A 23,502-nucleotide genomic window follows, 5' to 3' on the forward strand; every position below is an offset into this window, starting at 1 on the left:
CATTCCTCAGCTGTATCCATGGCAACAGCTTCTAGTGTAGGTCATCCCAAGATGGCGGACGAGGAGAGATCCTCGGTGGTGAGTGGAAACCTGAAGCTACTTCTTGTATATTTCTCGACTAAACACAAACTTTCCTGTGGGGTGACTCGTTTAGAGTCACTTTCTGATCAGACTCTGTGTTAGCTTCGTGTTTTAGCGTTAGCCGTGGAGCTAACCCGCTTTAAGTCGCAGCTAAGTTGATTAACGTTCAGCTAATGACAACTTGCCTCGCACTCCATCTTTAATCCCATGCAACAAGCTGAACCCTGAAAGCAACAGGTTGATAGCAGAGTGAGATTTAACAACACAACTGCGTTTAACAGTCTGACAGTGTTAAACGCGTACGGTGGCCCACGCGTTATTCTGACACGTATTGAAGTAAGGAGTCGTTGTGCAGGCATGTTTCTACTTTAGCCGTAATCCTTTTCTCATTCTGTTAATGACATGTAACCCTCAGGGTGGGATGCACTTTACAAAACACCATCCTTTCAGGGAAGCAGTAATTTAGTAACCCACAGACTCATCTAATATGGAAAGAAAATCCTGAACGCAACACTAAGAGAGCGCATGCGCACGCCTACCTGCACTCAAGGTAGCTGAACTACAGCAGAGTGTGATGTAAACAAGCTTTCTTTTCATGAAACACAAGTCTACAAATTCAGGAAATACAGGACAACTTGAATAACAACATGAGGCAGGAAGATAGTTTGCTTCGGGAGGAGTTTTTGTGATAAATGTGTAAAAATTGTGATCTCATTAAAGACTAAGACAGAATTCTGCATTTCATTTGGAAAAAAGTAAGTAAAAGTTATATGAAAACTGTCAAATGTTTGATTGAAAGGTGTAATTTCATGCAAACATGATTCCTTGATTCTTTGTCCTCTTTAAATTTGCCTAAATAATCTTATCATAACAACATGGCTGTAAAACCAGTAAAGATCTGACATTACAGGTACATGGACTTAGATCACAATTACTCTGCTCAGACCTCACTGAAAATGACCTTAATCCAATTTGGTCTCCCACAGGAATTCACCTTTTGAGTTAGCTCATATTTACATAATACAGAGACTACAAACACTTGGTCTGTGACCTTTCTGACCATACATTAATGATGCAAACACTAATTAGATTATATTAGTTTTGCAAAAACTCATGTGAAGTGTTTTGCTTATCAAACCACTATTACTGAAAGTGATACTATGAGGACTCTACAATCATAAAACCTGCAGTGAAACATCCCTCCCTCTGTTCGCCTTATCCCATTGGGGTCTGAGGAAGCTGTGGGCGGGATACACTGTGGACGGGTTATCAGCCAATCACATGTAGATACTGAACCATTTCCACACCTACGAGCCTATTAGAGCAAGGATTTGACCTGCTAAGCATGTTTTTTGGACTGTGGGAGGATCCAGGAGGAAACTCAGGCACGCACAGGGATTATCAAACACAATAAAATGTGATTAGATTCATGGGCCTGTGGGATGATCCATCTTAGTTCACTGTTTGTTCAAGAAAACATTTGCAGCAGCTAGCTTTAAAAACTTTCTGAAACATCAGCTGTTTATAATATTAGTGGTTTACAAACTGAACGAACAGGTGTTAACTGTTTTAAACATGAAGTTTTAGACCAGGGGTCTTCAACCTGTGGCTCTGGAGCCTCATGTGGCTCTCTGACTCTTTGCTGTGACTCCCTGTATATTTGAAAAAAATATAAATGAAATACAGAGTTCAATTTATTATTTTATTATTTATTAATTATTTGTCGTATTAATTAATAATTTATTATTATTATTTTTTGCAAAATTTTTGAAATTCATTTTTTGTAGACTTTTAAGAATTTTGAGATCAATATTCCATTTTTTTTTAAGATTTTGCAAATTTTTAAATTTCACTTTTTTTTTAAATATCTGCATTTTTTTTCCATTTTTTTAAATAATTTAAAATGGAGCAAAAAAGACATTTTTTGAAATATTTTTTTATTGAAAATTTAAAACATTTTAGAACAGCTTTGAAATTTTGATTTTTTTTCAATTTCAGCCATTTTTTTTTCTTTTTTTAATTTAATTATTTTGAAAAAAAAAATCACAATCTGACTGAAATATCTTAAATTTTGCCAATTTATGAACTATGATATTGCTCAGTTTTCTATTTTGTCAATATTATAATATAATATATGTTGATTTTTTTTTAAAAAGGACATAACATTTACAATTTTATAAACACAAAATCTTCTCGTTTAGATAATTTTACACTAGATTTTTAATATGATTCAAATTTTTTGTACTTTTTTTGTCTTTACTGTGAAGATAAAGTAGATTTTGTGTCTCCTGAATGACTTTAATCCAGGTGAGCTGAGGCTAAATGGCTCCTATGAAGGTAAATGTTGCAGAGCCCTGTTTTAGACGTCAGCCTGAGCTTGGTGTATGTGCCAATGAAGCTCTGAGGTCTAACCACCCCTCACGCTGTTCGTCAATGATGTTTAATCTGTTTTACATTTTAATCATTCACTGTTTCTTATTCACCTGTTGTATTTCTTATATTTCAGCTCACTGTTCCCACGGAAACGAAGAAACGCAGAGCACCCAAAGGTACCAGACTCTTCATTCTCCTGATTCATCTCATTAGAAAGCTTTTCAAACATAATCCTCTGAATGAAGATGCTGTTGCTCTGTCAGCTGTTCCTGAAGCAGGGTGACATTAGACGTAGTCGTCCAGCAGAGGTCGCCCTTACTCTTCTCTAAACCGGCTCATTGAAGTAAAAACCTGAACCAGAGCCAGACCATGGTCCACATATTGCTCTGTGTAAATCTTTTGTTGAACACTGAGGAGGTTTTTTCTTTATAACCATGATCTCAGTTTCCTACTCACCACTTTATTCTGTTGTAGTGTTTTTTGTTGAAGTGTGGCACTTGACATAGTTTTGAAACATGGCGTAAGCAGACTGAAATGATTTAAAGTGAAGGATTTAAACTTTTTTTCTCAGAAGTCTATGGAGTCAGATCAGTCTCCAAATTTGCTAATTCTAATTTGTGTGTTTGTAAATGCATTCACAAATGCGTAACTGATCCACAAATGTGTAAACAGATTTGCAAATGTGTGTACAAATCCACAAATGCACATGGGATGTGCAATGCTGGACAGTGATCACATTAAAACGTCCCCTCGAATCTACACGACGGTGATTGGCTGAAAAGGAGGGAGATTTCTGATTGGCTACAGACTTTCCCTGAATAAAAAAAAAAAAAAAAAATTGCATCTAGACATGTCTGGGGAGTCTCAAAAGTCCACACACAAATCCAGCAAAGTTTTCCAATGACAGACCTTTTTTTATTTTACATTTGTGAATCCTTCCAATTGCATTTGTGCACACATTTGTAGATATTTTTCACATTTGCAAATCTGTTTACGTTTGTGGGTCAGTTCATTGTTTTGTGGATGGATTTACACACTCACAAATTTGCTTTTGTAAATTTTGGGACCGATCTGACTCCACAGAAGTCTTCCTGAAGTAAAAAGTCTCAGCTATAAAGTTTTCTTTCATACATTTTGTGTAGTTTAGAGTCTCTGCTCTTCACATAGCACACAGAAATGTGCAAAACAAGAATTCAGAGAATGTTTTGTGATTGGCATATTTCACTTTTTTTAAACTTAAGTTGTCAGATTTTTATTTTTGGTGAAGCGATCTGCCCTATTTCTTTTCCTTTGTTGTGATATTTTTGTTTTCCGACGCGCTCCTGAGCAGATCCTGTTCTGGCTGCTGGCTCTGAGGCCAAATCACTCGACGAGACGCAGGTTTTTTGAAGTAGTCTGTGGTAAAACCTCCCAAATAATTTTCATCATATTTTTCATTACACTCTCTGCGTGTGTCTTTTGATCTCAGCACGCCGCCCCTCCGCTCTTATCCCCTCCGTACAGATGGTGGAGGCAATTGGAAACCAAATCTGTCCCAGAATTAGCCAGATCTGGTAAAGGAAGGAGAAGAAACGTGTTTGGGCTAAAGTTTTTCACGGGGCTGTATTTAGGGCACCTCATGCTGCGCTGCTTTCCTCCGCTTCCTGACAGTGTTTGGTGCAGTGGTTGCGGGGATACACGTCAGGCATGTAGCCCATCTTTCGGCGCCAAAGACACCCTGCTTTTGTGCGTGTGGAGATTGGAGCACCGCGGGGCCACAGCTGAAACCTAGAGACAAGAATATTATTGCTGCCTCAGCAGGGAGGGAGAGGATTAGGGTGCTACAAATAGGGCCGTTTTGGATGTTGACGGGGCAGACGTGAAGCCCGAGCAGTTTCCCACTCAGCGATGGAGAGGATTTCTCTGAAGAAGTTGGAAGAGGCTCCGGCGCTGGCAGCAGATCAACAGAGAGCTGCTTGAAGCGCTGACAGATAAAAACAGAAGGAGCTTTAGTGTAACTCACACTGTATGATCCACCCAGACACTTCATTAATGATGTCCCCCAGTGTCACCGGCCGACTCAAAGCCCAGCACTTCGCTTCACGCTGCTGTGAAACCTATTTTTAGCCTCAGAGGAAGGTAGAAGGTGCAAAGATAACAGGATTACCAGAATCAAACTGGCTGGAGTTGGAATTACGTTTGCGTCCACGTGAAATGAAATGTTGTATTCCCCCGAGGAGGAGTCTGGGAGCATTGTGCCGGCCTCCTCCAGGTTACCTAACCCTTTACAAAGCCGTCTTTATACCGTGCCGCTCATACCTCCAACCTTCCTCTTTCAGCCCGTCTCTATACGGGCTCTCGTCTGTCACAAGCACCTCGCTTGCGAGAGACATTGTTGCCCTGGCAACGGGGCGAATATCTCAACCTGCAGAGATGTTAGAGGAGTGACAGAAATAAAAACGGTGTTTGTGATGAAAAACTTGCTTACAAGGTGACATTTACAGCGGCTTGGTGGAGTGATTGTGGTTTAACGCTGGGTTTTGGTGGAAGTGCTAACATCTGTGCTGCCTGTCAGATCACAGAGCTGCAGAGGGGAGGTGTGTTATTCCTGCTTCGTGTTAGAGCTTAAATTAAAACAGTCTCAGAAGAAGGTTTGAAGCTTTCTTAGCAGCAGTTGTTGTTTTTGGAGCATTAAGGTCTGATCTGTGGATCTGCAGAACGAGGACACCTTCAGGATGAGTCATTTATCTGAGAAATTAAAAATGACTTTGTCAGAAAAGTAAAGGTAATGAGAACAAAAGCGTCCCTGATGTTTTGCCTCATTGACTCAGTGTTTTCCTCCTCTCAGCTCCAGAGCTTCCCATCGTGGAGAGGAGGAACTGGCTCATCCACCAGCACTACATACGCAAAGACTATGACACCTGTAAGGTAAGGTGTCCTTCCCCCTCCTGTCCTTGTGGTTTCATCAGACTCTGTTCACTCTGCTCTGACTGACCTTATGAAGATAACCAGTGCCTGGCAGGTACAGTGTACTCTGCGCTTCATTACGACCTAATCCTCTGCATCGACCTGCGAAGTCCCTCGTGTTCACGGCAGGTCCTTAATGAAATCTCTGAATAGATGCCTGAACTTGTAAGTTGTATTACTGGACTTCTCCATCTCACTTTCTCTAAGAAAATCCAATTTTGTGAGACAATAATGAGCCCCTCTCCGGCTCCCAGGGCCCGGCTCTAATTGTGCCGCAGCAGCCGTGGAGCAGAGGGTTTTGGGCACACAAACTGCAGATTAAAACGTTTGCTCTGGCTGAATAATGTTTTATTGAAATAGAAATTTACATTTCATGCATTATTCTGTTTGTAATGCACATTAATGCTGAGCAGTGGGGTTATTCTTGTTGACAAATTCACCAGATTTGCAGCAGATTGACAAAACGACAGAAACAGTTGGCTCCTGCAGGAATCCTTCACCGCGTTTCCACCAGAGCTGCAGCAGCTGGCTCGGGGTGAATCATCTCAACGAGCCTCCTTCTTGTTTGTGTTTCTCCTCCCACCTGTGGGAAAGCAAATTTCAGTGACAGAAAAACACCAAAATTACCAAACTGTGACAAATCAGAGCTGCTGTTTGTGTTGATGGAGGAAACTGGAGTCTGCCAGTCTGTTAGCATGCAGAGGAGCAAACAGGAAACATCTCACTCTACCATCTACCAAGTCCTGGTTTGGATTTCAGGTGGTCTAGATTCCAGGGACGGAGCCAGGATTTCAGTTTTGTCTGGGCCTTAAATACCTGAAATCAGTAGATCAGTTAAAAACTGTAACTATCTGTAGTTTAAAGCAGATTTGGTTGTTTTTTTATAACTTTTTGTGCATCAGATGGATCCACCTGAGATCGTTCTCCATGGCACTGACCAAGGAGTGATACTCGAACACACCAGCAGGCTGCACCGCTACAACAATCCATTTATTATAGGCTGTAAAAGCAGGGAAATTAAACATGGTTAAATAAAAATCAAAGAACTACAGTTTTTCTAAAAATAAGCAAGCGAAAAAAAGCCATTTTTCCTCAGCTCACCTTGATTCAAGTCGATCAGGAGCCAAAAAATTTACTTTATCTTCACAATAAAGACAAAAAGTGTTTTAAATTCTATGCTCACTTAAAATCTAGAGAATAATTTTCTTTCTGAGTTTAGAGGGGTTTTTTATTTTTTAAAATTATACAGGTGATTTCTAAGTTTTTTATTTTTAATGAATTTGCAAATATTAAAAAAATAAATAAATAAATTGAAGTGATAAAAATTTGGCAAGTTTCTCAAAAAATTAAAACAAAAAAAAGTAAAATAAAAAAATAAAAAAATTTGCATAATTAAAAAGAAAAAATAGTTCCCTTCCCAGGGCTGTAAAACTTGAGGTTAGCCACATGTGCATGGAAAGTTGGTGGGCTGTTGAATATTTTTTTAAAAAATGCAAAAATGATTTTTTTTTTTTTTTTAATTAAAAAAAAAATGAAAAAAAATGAAATTAAAAAATGACAAATTTAATTTTTTTAATTTCAAAAATTGCAAGAATAAAAAAAATGGAAAATTTGCAAAAAATGTCAGTTTTGAATTTTAAACAATTAAAAAAAAAACAAAACTTGAATTTAATAACATATATCGATCATTTCACTGAACTCATCGTTTCCTGTTCTACGCTAATATTTTGCCAGATATTAAGCATGTATATTGGGTTAGTAGCTAAATGAATCCATCCACACAGAATGAAAATCAGTATTATCTTCCAGATGAGTCTTTTTGTAGATGTAGTTATCTTCCCAGGGCTGTAAAACTTGAGGTTAGCCACAGGTGCATGGTAAGTTGGTGGGCTGTTGATGTTGTAGGAGGTGAAGTAGAGCGGTGGCAGGCTTCATTGACAGATGGGATGAAGATTTAGTTCAACTAAATGTTAACACAGGATTTTATTTAGTGTCAGTGTCTTTAATCATCAATACCCTCTGGTAGAAAAATAAAAAATCCTTATTTCAATTATGTAGCATTTTACAAAGACAGGGCATCTCACGAAAACAAAATGAACTTGAAGTGACAAAATTTCACAATGCTGATTCTAAACTGTGTTAAAAATAAATAAATAAATAAATAAAATAGTGTGGGCCTGGGCCCCCTTGGCCCACCCAAAACACTGCCCCTGCTCCATCAGTGAACAAACAGAATCAACTCCAGTTCAGCGTCCTTTCACTTAAACAGTGTTCAGTACTGTACAGACGGTGTGTGTGTGTGTGTGTGTGTGTGTGTGTGTGTGTGTGTGTGTGTGTGTGTGTGTGTGTGTGTGTGTGTGTGTGTGTGTGTGTGTGTGTCTGTGCAGGGGATCATCAAAGAACAACTGCAGGAGACTAATGGGATGTGTGAATACGCCATTTATGTTCAAGGTGAGCAGCACTCTCTGTCCTAACCCTCTCTCATTTCCTCATGTTTGATGTTAATTAATAACGACATCAAATGAGGATTTTTCTGCTCGCCGGCGCCCACACTCCCCCATACATCATTTAGTTTCCCAAAATCTGCTTTCTGGGACCCCCTGCTGCGCCTTTGATTTCCGTATGTTTTTGTACTTCCTCGTGGAGTGTAACACCCTCTTCTTTCTCTTTCTGTCTTTGTGTCTTGCCACAGCACTAATCTTGCGTCTGGAGGGCAAGATCCAACAGTCCCTGGAGCTGTTTCAGAGCTGCGCCATCCTTAATCCCAGCAGCGCTGACAATCTCAAGCAAGTTGCAAGATCACTGTGAGTTTACTGCCCTATCGTGCCAATTGCATCAACCCCTCTTCATGTGACACGGCAGAGACAGAGACAGAGACAGAGCAGGGACGTAGAGCCAGAGCGTCTGAGACCAGGAAGCTTTAGGGCAGGGGTCTGAAACCTTTACTTTTAAAGGAGCCATTTTTCCCCAGCTCAGCTGGATTAAAGTCATTCAGGAGCCACAAAATCTACTTTATCTTCACAATAGAGACAAAACAGAGTATAAAATTCTATAGGTAATAAAATATAGTGATTAGTTATCTAAAAAGAGAATTTTTTCAAATTTATAAAATTGTGTGCGCAATGTCGTAGATTCTTATTTTTGATAAACTTGTTAAAAAATAAAAAGTTAGATATTTTTTAAAAAATTGCAAAAATTTGCAAAAAAAAGGACATTTTTTCAAAAATCACAAATAAATTGAAATTTCACTAATATTTAAAAATGTTTTATATTTAAATTAAATACATTTGAAAAAATAAAGAAATTTCAAAACTTTCCAAAAATATATTAAAAAAAAATAATTTCAAAAATTTGACAAATTAAAAAGATGGGGAATTAAAAAAAATCCCTCTATGAGAAAATTAGAAATTCTTGCAAAAATTTGCAGAATTTTACAAAACTTGCAAAGAAATTAAAATGTTATTTTTTTGTTAACATGTCTTTTTTTTTATTAAATTAAGTAAATTTGCAAAATAAAACTGGAATTTCAAAACTTTTCAATAATATATTAAAAAATTCAAAAATTTGACACATTAAAAAAATGGGGAATTAAAAAATCCCTATATGAGAAAAATAAAAAAAATCTTATTTAAATAATGTTTTTTTTCGAAGCTACAAAGAGCCACATGAGGCCCCAGAGCCGCAGGTTGAAGACCCTTGCTTTAGGGGAAGTTAATCCAGCCACAGCTCCTCTCTGCTGTGGGATTGTAAGAGCAGCGCTCAGCACGCAGTGATTATGACGGTTAACTCATCCTGTGGATTACTGTTGTTTATTCTCTCCGCAGGTTTCTCCTGGGAAAGCACAAAGCAGCCATTGAATTCTACCATGAAGCTGCCAGGCTCAACGAGAAAGACTGGGTAAATAAAAGATACAGCTCCGTCTCTGCTCGGGGTCAGGGTTTGTTGGAGGAGGTGCTCTGGGTCTGTCAGTCTGAGCTCAGCATGAAGCTCTCCTCCAAATCCTCCACAAACGCTGATCCAGAACAGCCAAGAACCAGCCTCTTCCTCATGATCCGGCTGTGAAACTATGTTTGAAATTACTTTTATATTTGGGGATTTCGCTCAGGCGTTATCAGTCCCTGTTCAATTAAGTGAGCAGCAGCACCCCGTGTGTAATTCGACTCTTTGTCCCTGCAGGAGATCAGCCATAATCTGGGATTGTGCTATTTCTTCATCAAAGACTTAAAAAATGTGAGTACGCTCGTTTCATCAATGTGACTAAAGTTCATATCTGACTCTTCTCCTGAGACTTTCTGACGGGGACGTAACGTGTGTGTGTGTGTGTCAGGCTGAGGAGCACCTTAATGCAGCTCTGCAGATCAACAAGCAGGACAAGACGTTCATGATGCTGGGGAAGGTCCACCTGCTGGCCGGGGACACTGAGAGAGCCATCGAGGTGTATAAGAGAGCAGTGGAGTGAGTAAAGACACATTAGACACTTCACTATCCACTCATTTCACTTATATGGTGCTTTTTAATTTTTTGTCCTGAGAGTTTTCCTTTTCATTCTCACTTATATTTATTGAAGAAAATTCAGTGGCGTTAAATTTGACAAACTTGTTTACGTTTTTAGATTTTTGTTCTTTTTTCCCTGTAAATGTAAAAACATGTTTACTAAAGCAAAATCTATTTACCAATACAAATGTGAAAAAAAAGCAAACACATGGGTAGTCGCACAATCAAACTGGCACAAAACCATCAGAATAACAAAAAGAGAAGCTCATATATATTCAAAGTATAAAATACAGGCTGCTCTTCCCTCCCCAACCCAGCTCAACGAAAAAAAAATAAAGTACATAAATCTGAATGCAAAATATTACTGTATCGATATCAGCATCAGCTGTTTTCAGAGCATCTTGAACTATCTTTCTAGACCCAAATAATCTTGTTTTCTCTGACTATGTAATCACCAAAACTACCTAAGAAGAGTGGACGCTCTTTTTCTTAGTGTCTCTTCCTGTTTTTGATCCAAAAAACTGACAAAACAAACTTTTTTGATCGCGGGCATCATCATCATCATTTTGGGCGCTCAGGTTTCCAAAGTATGACAAAAAAAGGGATTTCACTTATGAAAGAACTTGTTGATATTTCCCCTGAGAGTTTATTTGATTTCTTCAAGTTTTAGAAAAGAGATTGTGTCCTGCAGCCACTGAGCAACAGCAGGAGGGTTAGGAGACTCCCACTGTAAAAAGAGTAATCAGTGTCCAGCTACACCACAAAAAAATGAACTCTTTCCAAGAGTGTTTGTCCGATTTTCAGTTGAAAACGTCTTTTTAGACTCAATCTGAGCCACATTCACCTGACTGGTCCAGAAAAAATGTCTGATTTCAAATCATTTAAAGACAAAATGAGGTCTGAATTTCTGTAACAAGTAAAACAAACTGCCAATGGAAGAAGAAAAAAGTTACTCAGATTAAAACATTATTCTAGTTTCAAGCTAATTTTCAAGAAACTTTTCTCTTCTTCCATTGGCAGATTTTTTTAACTTGTTATAGCAACTCAGACTTCATTTAGTCTTCAAATAACTTGAAACAAGGACTGTTCAGGTAAATGTGGCTCATATCAAGTATAACAAGGCACGTTTTTCTGAAAGTAAGACAAAAACATTTGATCAGATCTCAGTTTTTTACAGTGTAGTAATGAGATAAAGTTAATGTTTTCCTGTTGTACAGAAGTAAAGTGACTGACCCATCTGGAGTCCAGAAAAAACTCTCAGTAGACATGGTTACAGTTGTAAAACCTGTGACAAGTGAGAGGATACAAAAATAACCACAAGTTTTGAAAGTGTGGACAGAGAAAAGACATGTGACTCAGGTGAGAGCTGTCACATTTATCCTCTTTAAAAAACTCAGCTGGTCTGGATTCAGGAAAGTGGATCCTCGATACCAGTGTTTCCCAAACTTTTTTTCAGGTGACCCACTATTTTGGAGGGACAAAGAGAGACAAATTTCTGTCTCTAAGAGACAAATTTGACAAATGCATTACACTTTTTTAGGCTTACACTCCGAAAATACTTACATTTTTACTGTGACGGGTTAGCATGCTAGCTTTTCAGGATTGTATCCCAGTCATGAGTACAAAATGAGAGAACAACACACTTATTGAGCGCAGCGTCCAGTTTGTTTCTGTTTTTTTTGTCTTCATTTTTGTGAGCTCCAAGTCCTATTTGTTTAAATGAGCCTGTCAAAGTCAAGTTTCTGTCAGTCATGACAGACAAGAAAATGTCTTTTTTTCAGCGTAACGTCACTGCACAGCTGTGACAAGCTCCATTTCTGCAGCTGGTCCAACATCCAACCGTGGACTTTCAAAGTCAAAAGGGTTTTGAATCTGATTTCAAATCTTTCTTTTGGCAACTAGCAATCAAAGTTATCAAAGGGTTAACTCTTTCATTTATGTGATAGTGACACAGATATGGTGGCTTGTCTTTGGCTGTTTGAGCTCATGGCTTCAGACGTTTTTAAAGCAGTTGAATGTTTCCAGTTACAGTAAACATTGTGGCGATGACCCTTTACGATGAGAACCTAACCAGCTATGACAGCGTGCGTAGCCAACCATCAGTAAACAAATCATGTAAACATTCTGGAAACTAATTTGGTCACCCATGAAAATACTGTGGCGACCCACCTTTGGGTCAGGACCCAGACTTTGGGAATGACTTCTCTATAAAACCTTCAAATGACTGAGGGTCAGACGTGCGCACTCCCTTCACAACCTTTTCCCGCCACTCCTCTCTGAAATCACACCCCAGCTCTGACCGCCAGGACGAGCTCAGCTTAGTAATAAAATCATCATAATGATCAAGAGTGTGACTGTATGTTGTTGAGAGGGAAAGTTGGGAAAGCACTGTGAAACAAAAAGTCTGAAGTATCTGGAGAAATGGTTTCTGGGTAAATTATGTTGAGTCGTTAAATGGGAGAAGGCGTCAGACTCTGAGGTTTTCTCTTGATTTGTCAGATAATCTGTGGTCATTCGAGCTCTTTTATCCACACTAAGTGTTTCACACAAAGCTCTGAGTGTGACACACTTTAACCCTGGACCTCTCACAGTTTGTGCTGAAGTCTGTTTACTCCTGCTCCATGTTCCTGATATGAACAGACGAAGCCTGGAGTAAATAAAGCAGCCATCAGGCTCTGTAACGGGCTTCAGACGGCCGCCTCCTGTCGGGGTTAAGTGAATTAATGCGACGGCTCAACGCTGGCGTTGCTTCTAATGAGACGTACCACTGTGAATCTTATTTTAATGCTGATCTGCTTCTTGTCGACCGTTTTTCTTTATTTAAGAGCACACGGCACCCCCACGGGTTATAATTAATACTTCACATTTGTGCTGAATCAAACCCTGATTGAATAATCAGCAGATCCCCTGAATATCAACGATGTTTGCTCTGAAATAAGTGCAGATGTTAGATTTAATTACAGGCGCAGAGAAAGTGACATTTTTTGGCTGGTCTGGTTTTGGTTTCAGGTTTTCTCCGGAGAACACGGAGCTGCTGACGACGCTGGGCCTGCTGTATTTACAGGTAGGAGGATTTCTCCCTAACCTTTTCAGATTAATTATGTGTACACAGGGGACAGGCTCTGCTGCAGAGACTGACATTTACTGGAGCTGTTGGAAACGTTTCAAAAGGACCACGCGTATAATTTTCTCTGTCCTCTTTTCTCCAGCTCGGAAAATACCAGAAAGCTTTTGTGCACCTTGGAAACGCGCTCACGTTTGATCCCAACAATTATAAGGTCTGTGTGTCTCTGGACAAACTTTACTTTAACTTCGTTTCCTACCTTGATAGCCTTCTGTAACGTATTGGGTCAGATTATTCCTCATAAATAAAGGTTATTTCCTGTCAGACGGCGCCGTCTTTCTTTCATCATGAGCCGTTTCAAAGGCAGCGTCTTCCTTTAATATATCTCTAATCATTGTTTTCCTCCACAGGCCATCCTCGCTGCAGGCAGCATGATGCAGACGCACGGGGACTTTGATGTGGCCATGAACAAGTACCGCGTGGCGGCTTGTGCCGTGCCCGAGAACCCCCCGCTCTGGAACAACATCGGCATGTGCTTCTTCGGGAAGAAGAAGTATGTAGCTGTAAGTAGCTCTGTCTGCTTTATTACTGGGTTTCAGATTCATCACTCTTTACATCATTAACATGTTTCTGATTCAAAATAAACAGCTTTTCTTTTCAACATAAAAACTTTAAACGAGTTGGAAACGGACACTTTGTTATGTAACCATTAAACCTGCAGCAAAAAAAAAAAAAAACATTTCTGTGCTCAACAAGGATCCAGGAGGAAGACTCTAAAGTACAACTTTCTGTGTTTTTAACAAAACTAAGCTCATTAATTTCCAGAGAGTAAAAACAAAGTGTCAACAAAAATTCACAGCAATGCTTGAAAAAACAAACTAGACTATCAGAGTTACAACAAAGAAAAACAATTTCTAACTCTGAAACCAAAAATCAAAGAGTCTGAAACAAACTTGCTCTAAGACGTTTGGTCCTGTGAGGAGGAAAGACGAGGTAATGAGGCGAGGACAGGGGTCACAATCACTAAGGAAAGAAACATCAGGGCAGGAAGTGAAGTTACCTGAGGAAAGAGAAAAGACGTGACGACAAATAAAACTTCCCTGTCTTGTAAATCTCATAAAACACAACTTATATTTATCTCTTAACTAGGGCTGTCACTTTCACGCGTTAATTAGATTAATTAATTAGCATCCTGAACGATCTTTCAAGACCCTAATAATCTTGTTTTCTCAGACCCTGTAAAGACCAAAGCTCCCCAAGAAGAGCGGACTCTCCTTTTTTATTATTCTCTTCTTGTTTTTGATCCAAAGGAAAGACAAAACAAACTTTTTTTGATCGCGTTCATCTCGGGCTCGCCATCCTTTCCTCTCGATGGCGCTGCTCTTTCTCTCTGAACCACGGCAAGTTTAAGCGTGAGCTGCCTGAACTTTCCTGACTTGCAGTGTCTCTCTGTGTCTCTGTCATCTCACATCTTCTCCTCATATCCATGCTGAGCTCTCGTCCAAAGAGCGCACCGCTCTCACCCACAGTAGTTAACGAGCAGGATTTTGATTATTAAGCTTTGCCAGATCCCACCTCCCCCCGCTGGAAAATATTTACTTCTATTAAAGTAAAAAGCAAACTTAAAACTTATCTTTTTAGTCTGGCCTTCAACTGAGTTTTTCTTTTACTTATTTATCTATTTATCTAATCATGTTTGTGTCTTCGTCTTTTTAAAGGCGTATAATCCGAACTTTTAGTTCAATATATATTTATCTTTTTTTTTAAGTGTCTTAACCTAATGATTTATCTTCCTATTTACTGCACTGTTACTTTCAGCTTTTTCATTTCTGTATTTCTGTAAGTTTTAGTTCTACATCGTTTCTTTTTTACTGCTCTAATCTTTTAATATTTTATTATCTTATTTGTTTCTTTTAGCTTGGTTGTTTTATTCTTTTACTGTGAGTTTAACATTTAACTTTACCTTCAGTGTTTCCTCATGAAGGTCTCCAGAAAGCGTTTCCTCAGTTCCTCAGGTCGTCTGCAGGGATTTTAATCAGCTGTGTTCATCATGTGCAATAGGGGTGGGTTGGTGGGTTAGAGGTGGAGGGTTTTTTTTTTTGTTGTTGTTTGCTTTGTTTTATTTTGTTTTGATTTGTCAATCACTTTGTGTTGCCACCATTGTGCATGAAAAGTGCTTTATGAATAAAGATTGATTGATTGATTGATTGATTGATTGATTGATTGATTGATTGATAGACGAAGTAAACGGTCGCAATCAAATTGGACAAAATGTGGATTTATAAATCTTTTCTTTGTGTTTTCATTCGATGAGTCATGCTCTACAGTTTTGTAATGTCCTAGAATCCAGATTCTTTATTAGGGGACCTTAAGCAGATATGAGATTAAAATGTGATTAATTAGATTAATTAATTACAAATCCTGTAATTAATTAAGATTAATTTTTTTAATCACCTGACAGCACTTAACTTAAGGAGGGGATCTTTACATTTAGATGTCTGGGACGTCAACGTTTTCAGCCCTGAGTGATAAATAAAACATGGATGTATCAGTAAATCAGGATTTGTCCACAGATGCAAACTGAATGTCTAATCTTAATGTGACGGTGAGATAATGAACCTACTTCATGCATCGAGCTCTGCTCTGATGTAAATTTGCCTCACTGTGCACTTAAACCACAGATTGTTCGTCATAATTAAACTAAAGAAGCTCAAACTCCTCTCAGATAAACTCACAGAGCAGAAACTCTTTAATCACAGTGTTTCATCAGTGAGAAAGCTTTAAAGCTCTGGTTCTGTCCGTCCACAGATCAGCAGAAACAGTTTTTTTTTCTGTTTGGGTTCATTAATTATTGAGAACGTTTCTATCAGCTCCTGACGTCTCCTCCCTCTGGCTCCCCCTGCAGGCCATCAGCTGCCTGAAGCGAGCCCACTACCTGTCTCCCTTTGACTGGAAGGTGCTGTACAACCTGGGGCTGGTTCACCTGACCATGCAGCAGTACGCGTCAGCTTTCCACTTCCTGAGCGCAGCCATCAACCTGAACCCCCGTATGGGAGAGCTCTACATGTTACTGGCAGGTACAGAGTCGCAGCAGGAGGCAGGAGGTCTCTGATGTTCAGTCATCCTCAGGTTAACGGCTTTAAACCAGCTGAGGTCTCTCCACAGTGGCGCTGACCAACCTGGAGGACGAGGAGAACGCCACCAGAGCGTACGAGCAGGCCGTGATCATGGATGAGTGAGTCACTCTCCATCCTTCATCCTCAGTAAGAGTCTGAATCTGTGCTTTAACCTCTGACTGACACCTTCCTCCTCCTCCTCTTCATCGCTCCCTGACAGATCCAACCCTCTGGTCAACCTCAACTTCGCCATCTTCCTCTACAACCACGGCGAGAAGAAGCGGGCTCTGGATCAGTACCAGGAGATGGAGAAGAAGGTCAACCTGCTCCGAGACGGCAGCAGCAGCTTTGACTTCGATCCTGAGGTACTCAAAGTCCAGGTCCAGTTTCAGATCCAGGTCCAGGTCCAGGAGGTGTGGCTCTCTCATTCCACTCATTAAAGGTGTTTCCTCCCCACAGCTGATGGACATGGCTCAGAAGATGGGCGTCGCCCTGCAGGTCACAGAGAGTCTGGTCTGGACCAAACCCAGCAAGGACTCCAAATCCAAACCAAACTCTGCAGCAGCCACCAAAACCCCCGGGGCCGCCCTCGGCACCAACCAAGCCCTGGGCCAGGCCATGTCTTCAGCTGCCAGCTACAACAAGAGCATCCAGCTGCCCGCAGGTACGGGCGGAGGGGGCGGAGTCTAACAGGGGTCAGGTCGTCTTATTAAACGCCCTCTAGAGGGCAGATGGTTCACAGCACACACACAGTCAGTAACACACACACGAGACATACGTGATACAAACATACAAGACGTCAGCAAGACGGGGATGGAAATACAATGCATGATGGGAAATAATCAAAAGCCCCAAAATTAACTGATGGTGCAAGTTTAAATGGCAATAGCAGAATAATTGATGTACAAATGCAAACAGCAGCAATGGAGGCATGAAGTCACCTCCTCTGAGATGGAGGGAGGAATAAAGGAGAACTTACATCTGTCGTTGCTAGCTGGGGGAACGGTAAGACGGACACTACACTGTAAAAAACTGAAATCTTATCAAGTGTTTTCTCTCATTTTAAGTAAAAGTGTCTTATTATTCTCCATATGAGCCACATTCAGCTGGTCAGGTCAGAAAAATGTCTGATTTAAAGTTATTTAAAGATTAAATGAGCTCTGATTTGCTGTTACAAGTAAAAAAAAATCTGCCAATGGACCAAGAGAAATTTACAAGAAAATTAGCTTGAAACTAGAACAGGGGTGGCCAACCTGTGGCTCGCGAGCCGCATGAGGCTCTTTGCCTTTTGGTGTGCGGCTCTTTGATCCATTGATAAAAATATATAGAGAGTTATGAGCAGTGATGTGCTGATCAATCAAAAATAGTGATATATTGGTGCCAATGTTGGGTTCAGAATTGATCAATATTAATGCTAAAGTTTCAGTTTCATTTCTCTAGTACAAATTCATACAAACCAAAAAACACAGTAAATCTTGCTCTGAAAATTGGAAATGTTTTCATTTTGTGTCATTTCGTTGATGTGTGAGAGGAAGTGTGTTGGTAAGACCCTGTGTGTGACGTGGCTCTCTGTAGTACCACGGCCATTTTTGTGGCTCTCGGTCTCTGACTGGTTGGCCACCCCTGAATAAGAATAATGTCTAAATACGAGAAACTTGTCTCTTGTTCCATTGGCAGATTTTTTTTACTACTTGTTAAAGCATTTCAGACCTGATTTTGTCTTTAAATAACGTGAAATCAGACATTTTTTCTGGACCAGTCAGGTGACTGTGGCTCAGATTTAGTCTAAAAAGACATTTTCTACTAAAAATAAGAAAGAAACACTTAATTAGATTTCAGTTTTTTGCAGTGAAGAAGGAAGCAGTTCTATCCAGGATAATGAGGGTGAGTAACATCCTGACTGATGAACTTGGCTCTTTTTAGAACCTGGAGGTTAAAATTCCCAGATGAGACAGTTAGCTTCATTTATCACCCTGAGTATCACCCAGGTCTATGATCATTAGGGACGTTCGATACCACTTTTTATGCAATCTGATACCAGTACGAGTACTCCTTCTTGAGTACTCACTGATACAGAGTACCAATACTACTTGTACTTTTGATACATAACATTTCAGTCAACAGTGTCAGATCATTTGATCAAAGACAGCACAGTCACTCTGACATTAAGTCCAAATAAAACACAAACAACTCTCTCCGAGTTTAGAAATCTTTTGATAAATATTTTTGAAAAATCATTAAAAGTGCAAAAAAAAAACTAAAAACTATCCGAGTTTAAGGATTTATTTAAAGTAAACCAAAGTGCAAAATAAAAATGTTTAACTGTTAACTCCTGGTTCATTCATGTTGTCTGAAAAGGACCTGGTGCACATTTGCCGTGGTGTCAAACTGCAGCAATTAGCACCATCTAGTGGCGAGGAGGACTTGTCTGACAGAAGATTTTTTTGCGGAGAGTATCTGCAGCCTTCGCAATAGGATACCTTAAAAAAAGGCTGGTATCAGTAGTATTGGTAAGATTATCTCCTGTTTTTTTTTCAGGAACCATTTAAATGTTTTCTCTCACCCAAACAGTTGGAGAGTTACAGTCATGAGAAAAGCTCACCTCAAATGTCACCTGTGGTTTAAACGTTGTATGTAGATTCCTGTGCAGCTTCATAAAATCACCGTGAAGCTCATCTTCTCTTCTCTTAGAGCAGCTCTCGTGAAACGGGAGCCCCAACGCTCTGATGGGGTTTCTAGCGTTTGTGACTTTGATGATGAAGCTTAGATGAACCTCAGCCAAACAAGAACTAATTAAAAGTTGTATTAAATTACATATCAAAATTAAATTCCTAAAAAATCAGACTTAAAGTGTAAAATATTATCAGGAATTGACAGTATTCAACTAATATTGATAATGAATTCCTGTGTTACTAATTCACAGGCTTTTACTGTAATTTACTGTGAAATATGCACCGTAACTGACTGTGAAAGGTTTACAGTAGGGCTGTCATTTTAATGCGTTAATTAGATTAATTAATTACACCGCAAATTAACGCGTTATAAAAATTAACGCTGATTAATCTGGATCCCAAACCCGCGAGGCGTTCAAAGACGCACTTATTTTCAAATGTCTGGCATTTACAAACCGTTTGTCCTACATGGAAAAAGTGGTGTTCTCGTCAGATTTTCAAATTTCCGACGGTCCCTGAATGTATCACACCTGACGTCATGCTTTGAACCGGGGGAAGAGAGAGCGCTGTTAAGGGGACTGCAGTCCCGTCTCGTCTATTCACACGTCCTTTTTGAAAATCTACAGAAAATCAACCGTTTGCTCAATTCTGTAAAATACAGGTAATTTTACACTCTTTACTGCATCAAACAAGCCCTGAATGATCGATATTTGTCCTGAATTTAAATCTAAAGAATTCTTTGAAAATGTCCTTCCATCTTCCTGGTGTCCTGTTTCAGCTTGGGGCTGCTCTGCACCAATCAGCAACAGTTTGTGTGTTCAGAGCATGTTAAACTGAGAATACTTCACTTCTCTTTGATCCAAGACTTGAATTAAGTGTTTTGTACATAGTTCCTCACAGTTTTTAGCCTTTAGCCCTGGTTCTCCTGACCTCATAGAAGTATAGAAGTTCATATTGCAGTGAAAATTGAGTCCACATCGAATAAAAATGTGACAGAAGCAAAAAACGTCCTAAAAATCACATCAGCTTATTTTAGGTGCAGGACTGTGTAGATTTTGTAAAGATAGAACCATAAAACTTTTTTCATTTGTTCCTTATGCCTCAGGGCACCTAAACAAGTGTTGTATGTATTCCCACCTTATTTTTTAATGTCTTTTAATGTAATTCTAATGTCCTGGAATTCAAATTCTTTATTTTGGGACCTTAAGCAGATATGAGATTAAAATGCGATTAATTAGATTAATTAATTACAAATCCTGTAATTAATTAGATTATTATTTTTAATCGCCTGACAGCACTAGTTTACAGTAAATTACTTTAAAACTGCTGTGAAACAAATGAAACTAGTAGCAAATAATCTACAATAATTTCAGGCAAAAATGTCACATTGAATGTTACAGATTTCCTCAGGTTTCCTTCAGTTTCAGAGAAATCTCATGTCTTTAATTAAGGAAAAAGTGATTTCCTCTGCTTCCTTCTCAGAGAAACAGAAAATGGAGAGGATGATTAAGAAAACAAAGGAAAGAGGTGAACTGTTGAAGTTAAAAACATTTACTGCAGCAGTTTTATCATTTCAGGAGATAAAATCATTAAGTACACGACGCCACGTTACCGGACCATCCATCTAAAGGTTTCTTTAGCTTTTCTTTTCTAATATTATGCGATCTCTAACCTCAGAATTGACATCCTGTGAATAAAAAGTCAAAGAGACAGATGATGATGAAGTCATCCTAAGCTCCAGGAGAGGAGCTGTTCTCCTGCAGAGGCTGTGGGTGTTTGCTCCCTCTGTCGTTGAGCCGTTAACACCGTAACAAAGCGTCTGTATTCACAGGCCGTCATTCGGCTCTGATGATCTGTGTACTCAGCAACCAGCAACGAGTATTCAACAACAAAACCACTGTGACTACAAATACAGCTGTAAACACGCTGCACAGATTACGCTCCTTCATCACGCGGCTGGAGGTACGGCGCTTTAAAGTGGAGTGTTTGCAGATACTATTACTCTGCTTTAACGTCTGTGCATTAAATCAGCTGGAGGTCAGAGCAGAGGAGCCACACGCTGCGGCTGGATTCAGAGCAGATCAAGATCCTCTCTGACACACACGTCAGACTCATCTAACGACGGCTTTAACTTCCTGTTTGTGATAAAAAGCTCGAGGTAAAGAAGTTGCTAAATTGTGGTGCAGTTAGCCTGAAGAAGAAGCAGCATCCTGGTTTGATCTTATCATGTTTGACGCTCATATTGCTGAAACTTGTCTGGTCTGTTGGTCACTTTATGGAGCAGTTTACCGACGTGTGAGAAGAGAAGCTGATCTTCAGACAGGAGAAGGCCTCTCTGATCTGTCTTTGTCTTTCAGGAGTTTCTAAAAGCCCGTCCTTGCCCCTCGAGCCAGAGCCGGATGTGGAGAGCGCCCCCAGCCCGCCCAGCGACCCTCCAGGCTCCCCCGAGCCCGTAGAGCCCATCACCCCCAAGCCAAAAGCCTCCAAGAGGAAAACGAAGGTGGAGGAGTGAATCAGCTTCCACCTCCTTACATAGAAACCAAACTGTGTTTTTGTTGTTCATCGTAGTCAAACCAACAGGAGTCAGCGCCCTCTGTACGCCGCTCAGTCACATGACCGTTTACTCTCCTCTGAAAGGGCGCCATGAACCTGCTCTTCAGTTAAATCATCCTATCAGACGTCATGAATGTCACAACAACGCTAACTTTTTAAGTTTTCATCCTGTAACTCTGTGTCAGTGTGGAGGGTTGGGTTGGTCTGCTGAAACCAGGCGTGGACCAATCAGAAACAGGCGTCTGTGCAGCTGATGAGCCAGCAATAATAAGGATTTTCGGAGTATTTGTAGGAGCCGTGTCAGTCTCTCAGCTGTAGATCATCTCTACAGCCAAACCAATGTGAAGGAAACGCTGTGACAATCACCTCTGAGCTGGGGTCAGAGCGGAGCGCGTGGAGGAGTCAGAGGAAACTGCTCGTCTGTACGATAGGGCTCTCTGTGAGGGTGGAGGGCAAATAGTGAGATTTGATTTTATATGTCGATAAATGTTTATATAGAGTAATGTATTTAATATTAAAACAACTTTAAAGAAAATATCTTTGTCACTGGGGTCGTTTCTTCTTTTTTTTTTTCTGTGGACGCTCAGCCGAGCAGGCCTCACCAACAGGGGGCAGTGTTGTTTCCACCTCTATCAAACACACCAAGCATATTTTACAAACAAAAATCAGTGTTTGGGTTCATATAATCCTCTTTCACACTCACAGTAATCTCAGATAATTGAGCGTGAATTATCTGTCTGTTTGTGCCTCAACTTTCCTCATTCATAACTTTATTTTTCTGACCTGATAAAAATCCACAGTGAGGTCGTTATTACCTCAGATTGAAAAGTTGTGTTTGAGGATAAGTCCTTGTTTATTAGCAGCTCTTGATGTCATAACCTGGGGTTATTTCTTATATTGATGAAGTACGCATATCAGCAAATATTACAGCTCAGACTGTTGCTCGTAGGCTGCTATTGCTGTTTGGTTGCAATGCATTCTGGGTGGCGTATGCTTCTTCAACCTTCTCAGTTTGAATCCAGCGCACAGACTTAAGGCCGTTTTCATATTTGCATACTATACTAGCAGTGCGTACTGATTTGACCAAAATGCAGTATGCAGTATGCAGTATGTGAAGAAACGTCAGAGTTGTAGTATGAGAAAAACACCCGGATGACCTACTGAATCTGGAAAAATCCACAGTATGCATCGGACCAGTCTGCTTCAAGTGTATCTGTCTGCGGCTTGCAAGACGGAGGCGTGTCGTGTAGTGGGCGTGTCGTGTAGTGACGTAATGACTACACGACACGCCCACTAGATAAAACGGAAATCACGGAAAACCACGCGAGACACTGTTCAAAGTTAATAAAAAGGAAAAAGAGGAAAAATAAGAATGAGCCATGGTAGAATTATCATTATTATTATGTAAAGAATTGAAAAGACGTATTTCTGTGTGTGCTGCAACATTTAGCAATTTTAATCTTCTTTTCGGACAGTGAATTGAAAATGATGGAAAAAAAACCCTGGTGGTATACTGGAGTGGGCGTGTCGCATAATGACATCACTACGTGACACGCCCACTATGCTGTTCTTAAAGAGATATGAGTCGTGTAGCATTTAAAGTTTGAACGTTCTGCTCTGTTTCTACACTAAATACAGTTTTGCTTGTTGCCTTATAATGAATTGATTTGAAAGCATTGAAATGTTAATATTCTTTGACTCTGCCACAAATAATAATAATACTTAAAGAAACAAATCAGGACAAGAATTAATTAGCTGAAATACATACATACATATATATATATACATATGTGTGTGTGTGTGTGTGTGTAAAATCGTTATCTCTAGATAAGATAATTATGAGAATGGATTCATAATATGGAGCTGTTTCTGGCCCGTCACAGAACTATCATCTTGACATGCTATATAATGTGTCTTTGTGATATTAAGTAGCCTATTTATAATTCTAATATGTGTTGATTATTGTGAGGTTATGAGTTTATTATTGTGTGGAACCTTGGGAGGAAGCTGGAAGAGAGCCCATGCGTCCAGGCAATTTCTGGACAGAGGGATGCAGCGCTCAATGTTTTTAGTGAAGCTTGTAACATTTGTTCCCATTTATTAGTGCGATGGCTCTGTGAAATGCAAAACTTGAATGTTGCTATGCAAATAATAAAAATGCAACAGGTTTCCAAGCTTCCCAATCTTTATTTTATATCATAAA

General features: G+C 39.7%; 1 protein-coding gene across 1 annotated transcript; it reads left to right on the top strand.

Moving 5' to 3' along the window:
* On the top strand, window positions 1-21,834 carry bbs4 (Bardet-Biedl syndrome 4). Its single transcript, XM_074667240.1, has 16 exons — window positions 1-78; window positions 2,588-2,630; window positions 5,282-5,361; window positions 7,788-7,851; window positions 8,093-8,204; window positions 9,225-9,297; window positions 9,577-9,630; window positions 9,728-9,855; window positions 12,904-12,958; window positions 13,104-13,172; window positions 13,369-13,521; window positions 15,864-16,035; window positions 16,124-16,193; window positions 16,295-16,439; window positions 16,534-16,738; window positions 21,104-21,834. Exons 1-16 carry the CDS (start codon window positions 19-21, stop codon window positions 21,256-21,258), a joined length of 1,638 nt encoding a protein of 545 aa, XP_074523341.1. The 5' UTR covers window positions 1-18; the 3' UTR covers window positions 21,259-21,834.
* Window positions 21,835-23,502: the final 1,668 nt, after the last annotated feature.

Source organism: Halichoeres trimaculatus, unplaced genomic scaffold (assembly GCF_033239565.1).
Source record: "Halichoeres trimaculatus isolate MK-OKI-2021-1 unplaced genomic scaffold, fHalTri1.1 fHalTri1_scaffold_3, whole genome shotgun sequence".
Taxonomy (NCBI): domain Eukaryota; kingdom Metazoa; phylum Chordata; class Actinopteri; order Labriformes; family Labridae; genus Halichoeres; species Halichoeres trimaculatus.

What these genes read in the sequence shown, in the direction of transcription:
- bbs4 (XM_074667240.1), top strand. Translation starts at nt 19, where the DNA reads ATGGCAACAGCTTCTAGTGTAGGTCATCCCAAGATGGCGGACGAGGAG. An exon ending in AAGCAAGTTGCAAGATCACT is followed by an intron (nt 8,205 to 9,224) that starts GTGAGTTTACTG and finishes TTCTCTCCGCAG; the next exon opens with GTTTCTCCTGGGAAAGCACA. An exon ending in GCTCTACATGTTACTGGCAG is followed by an intron (nt 16,036 to 16,123) that starts GTACAGAGTCGC and finishes GTCTCTCCACAG; the next exon opens with TGGCGCTGACCAACCTGGAG.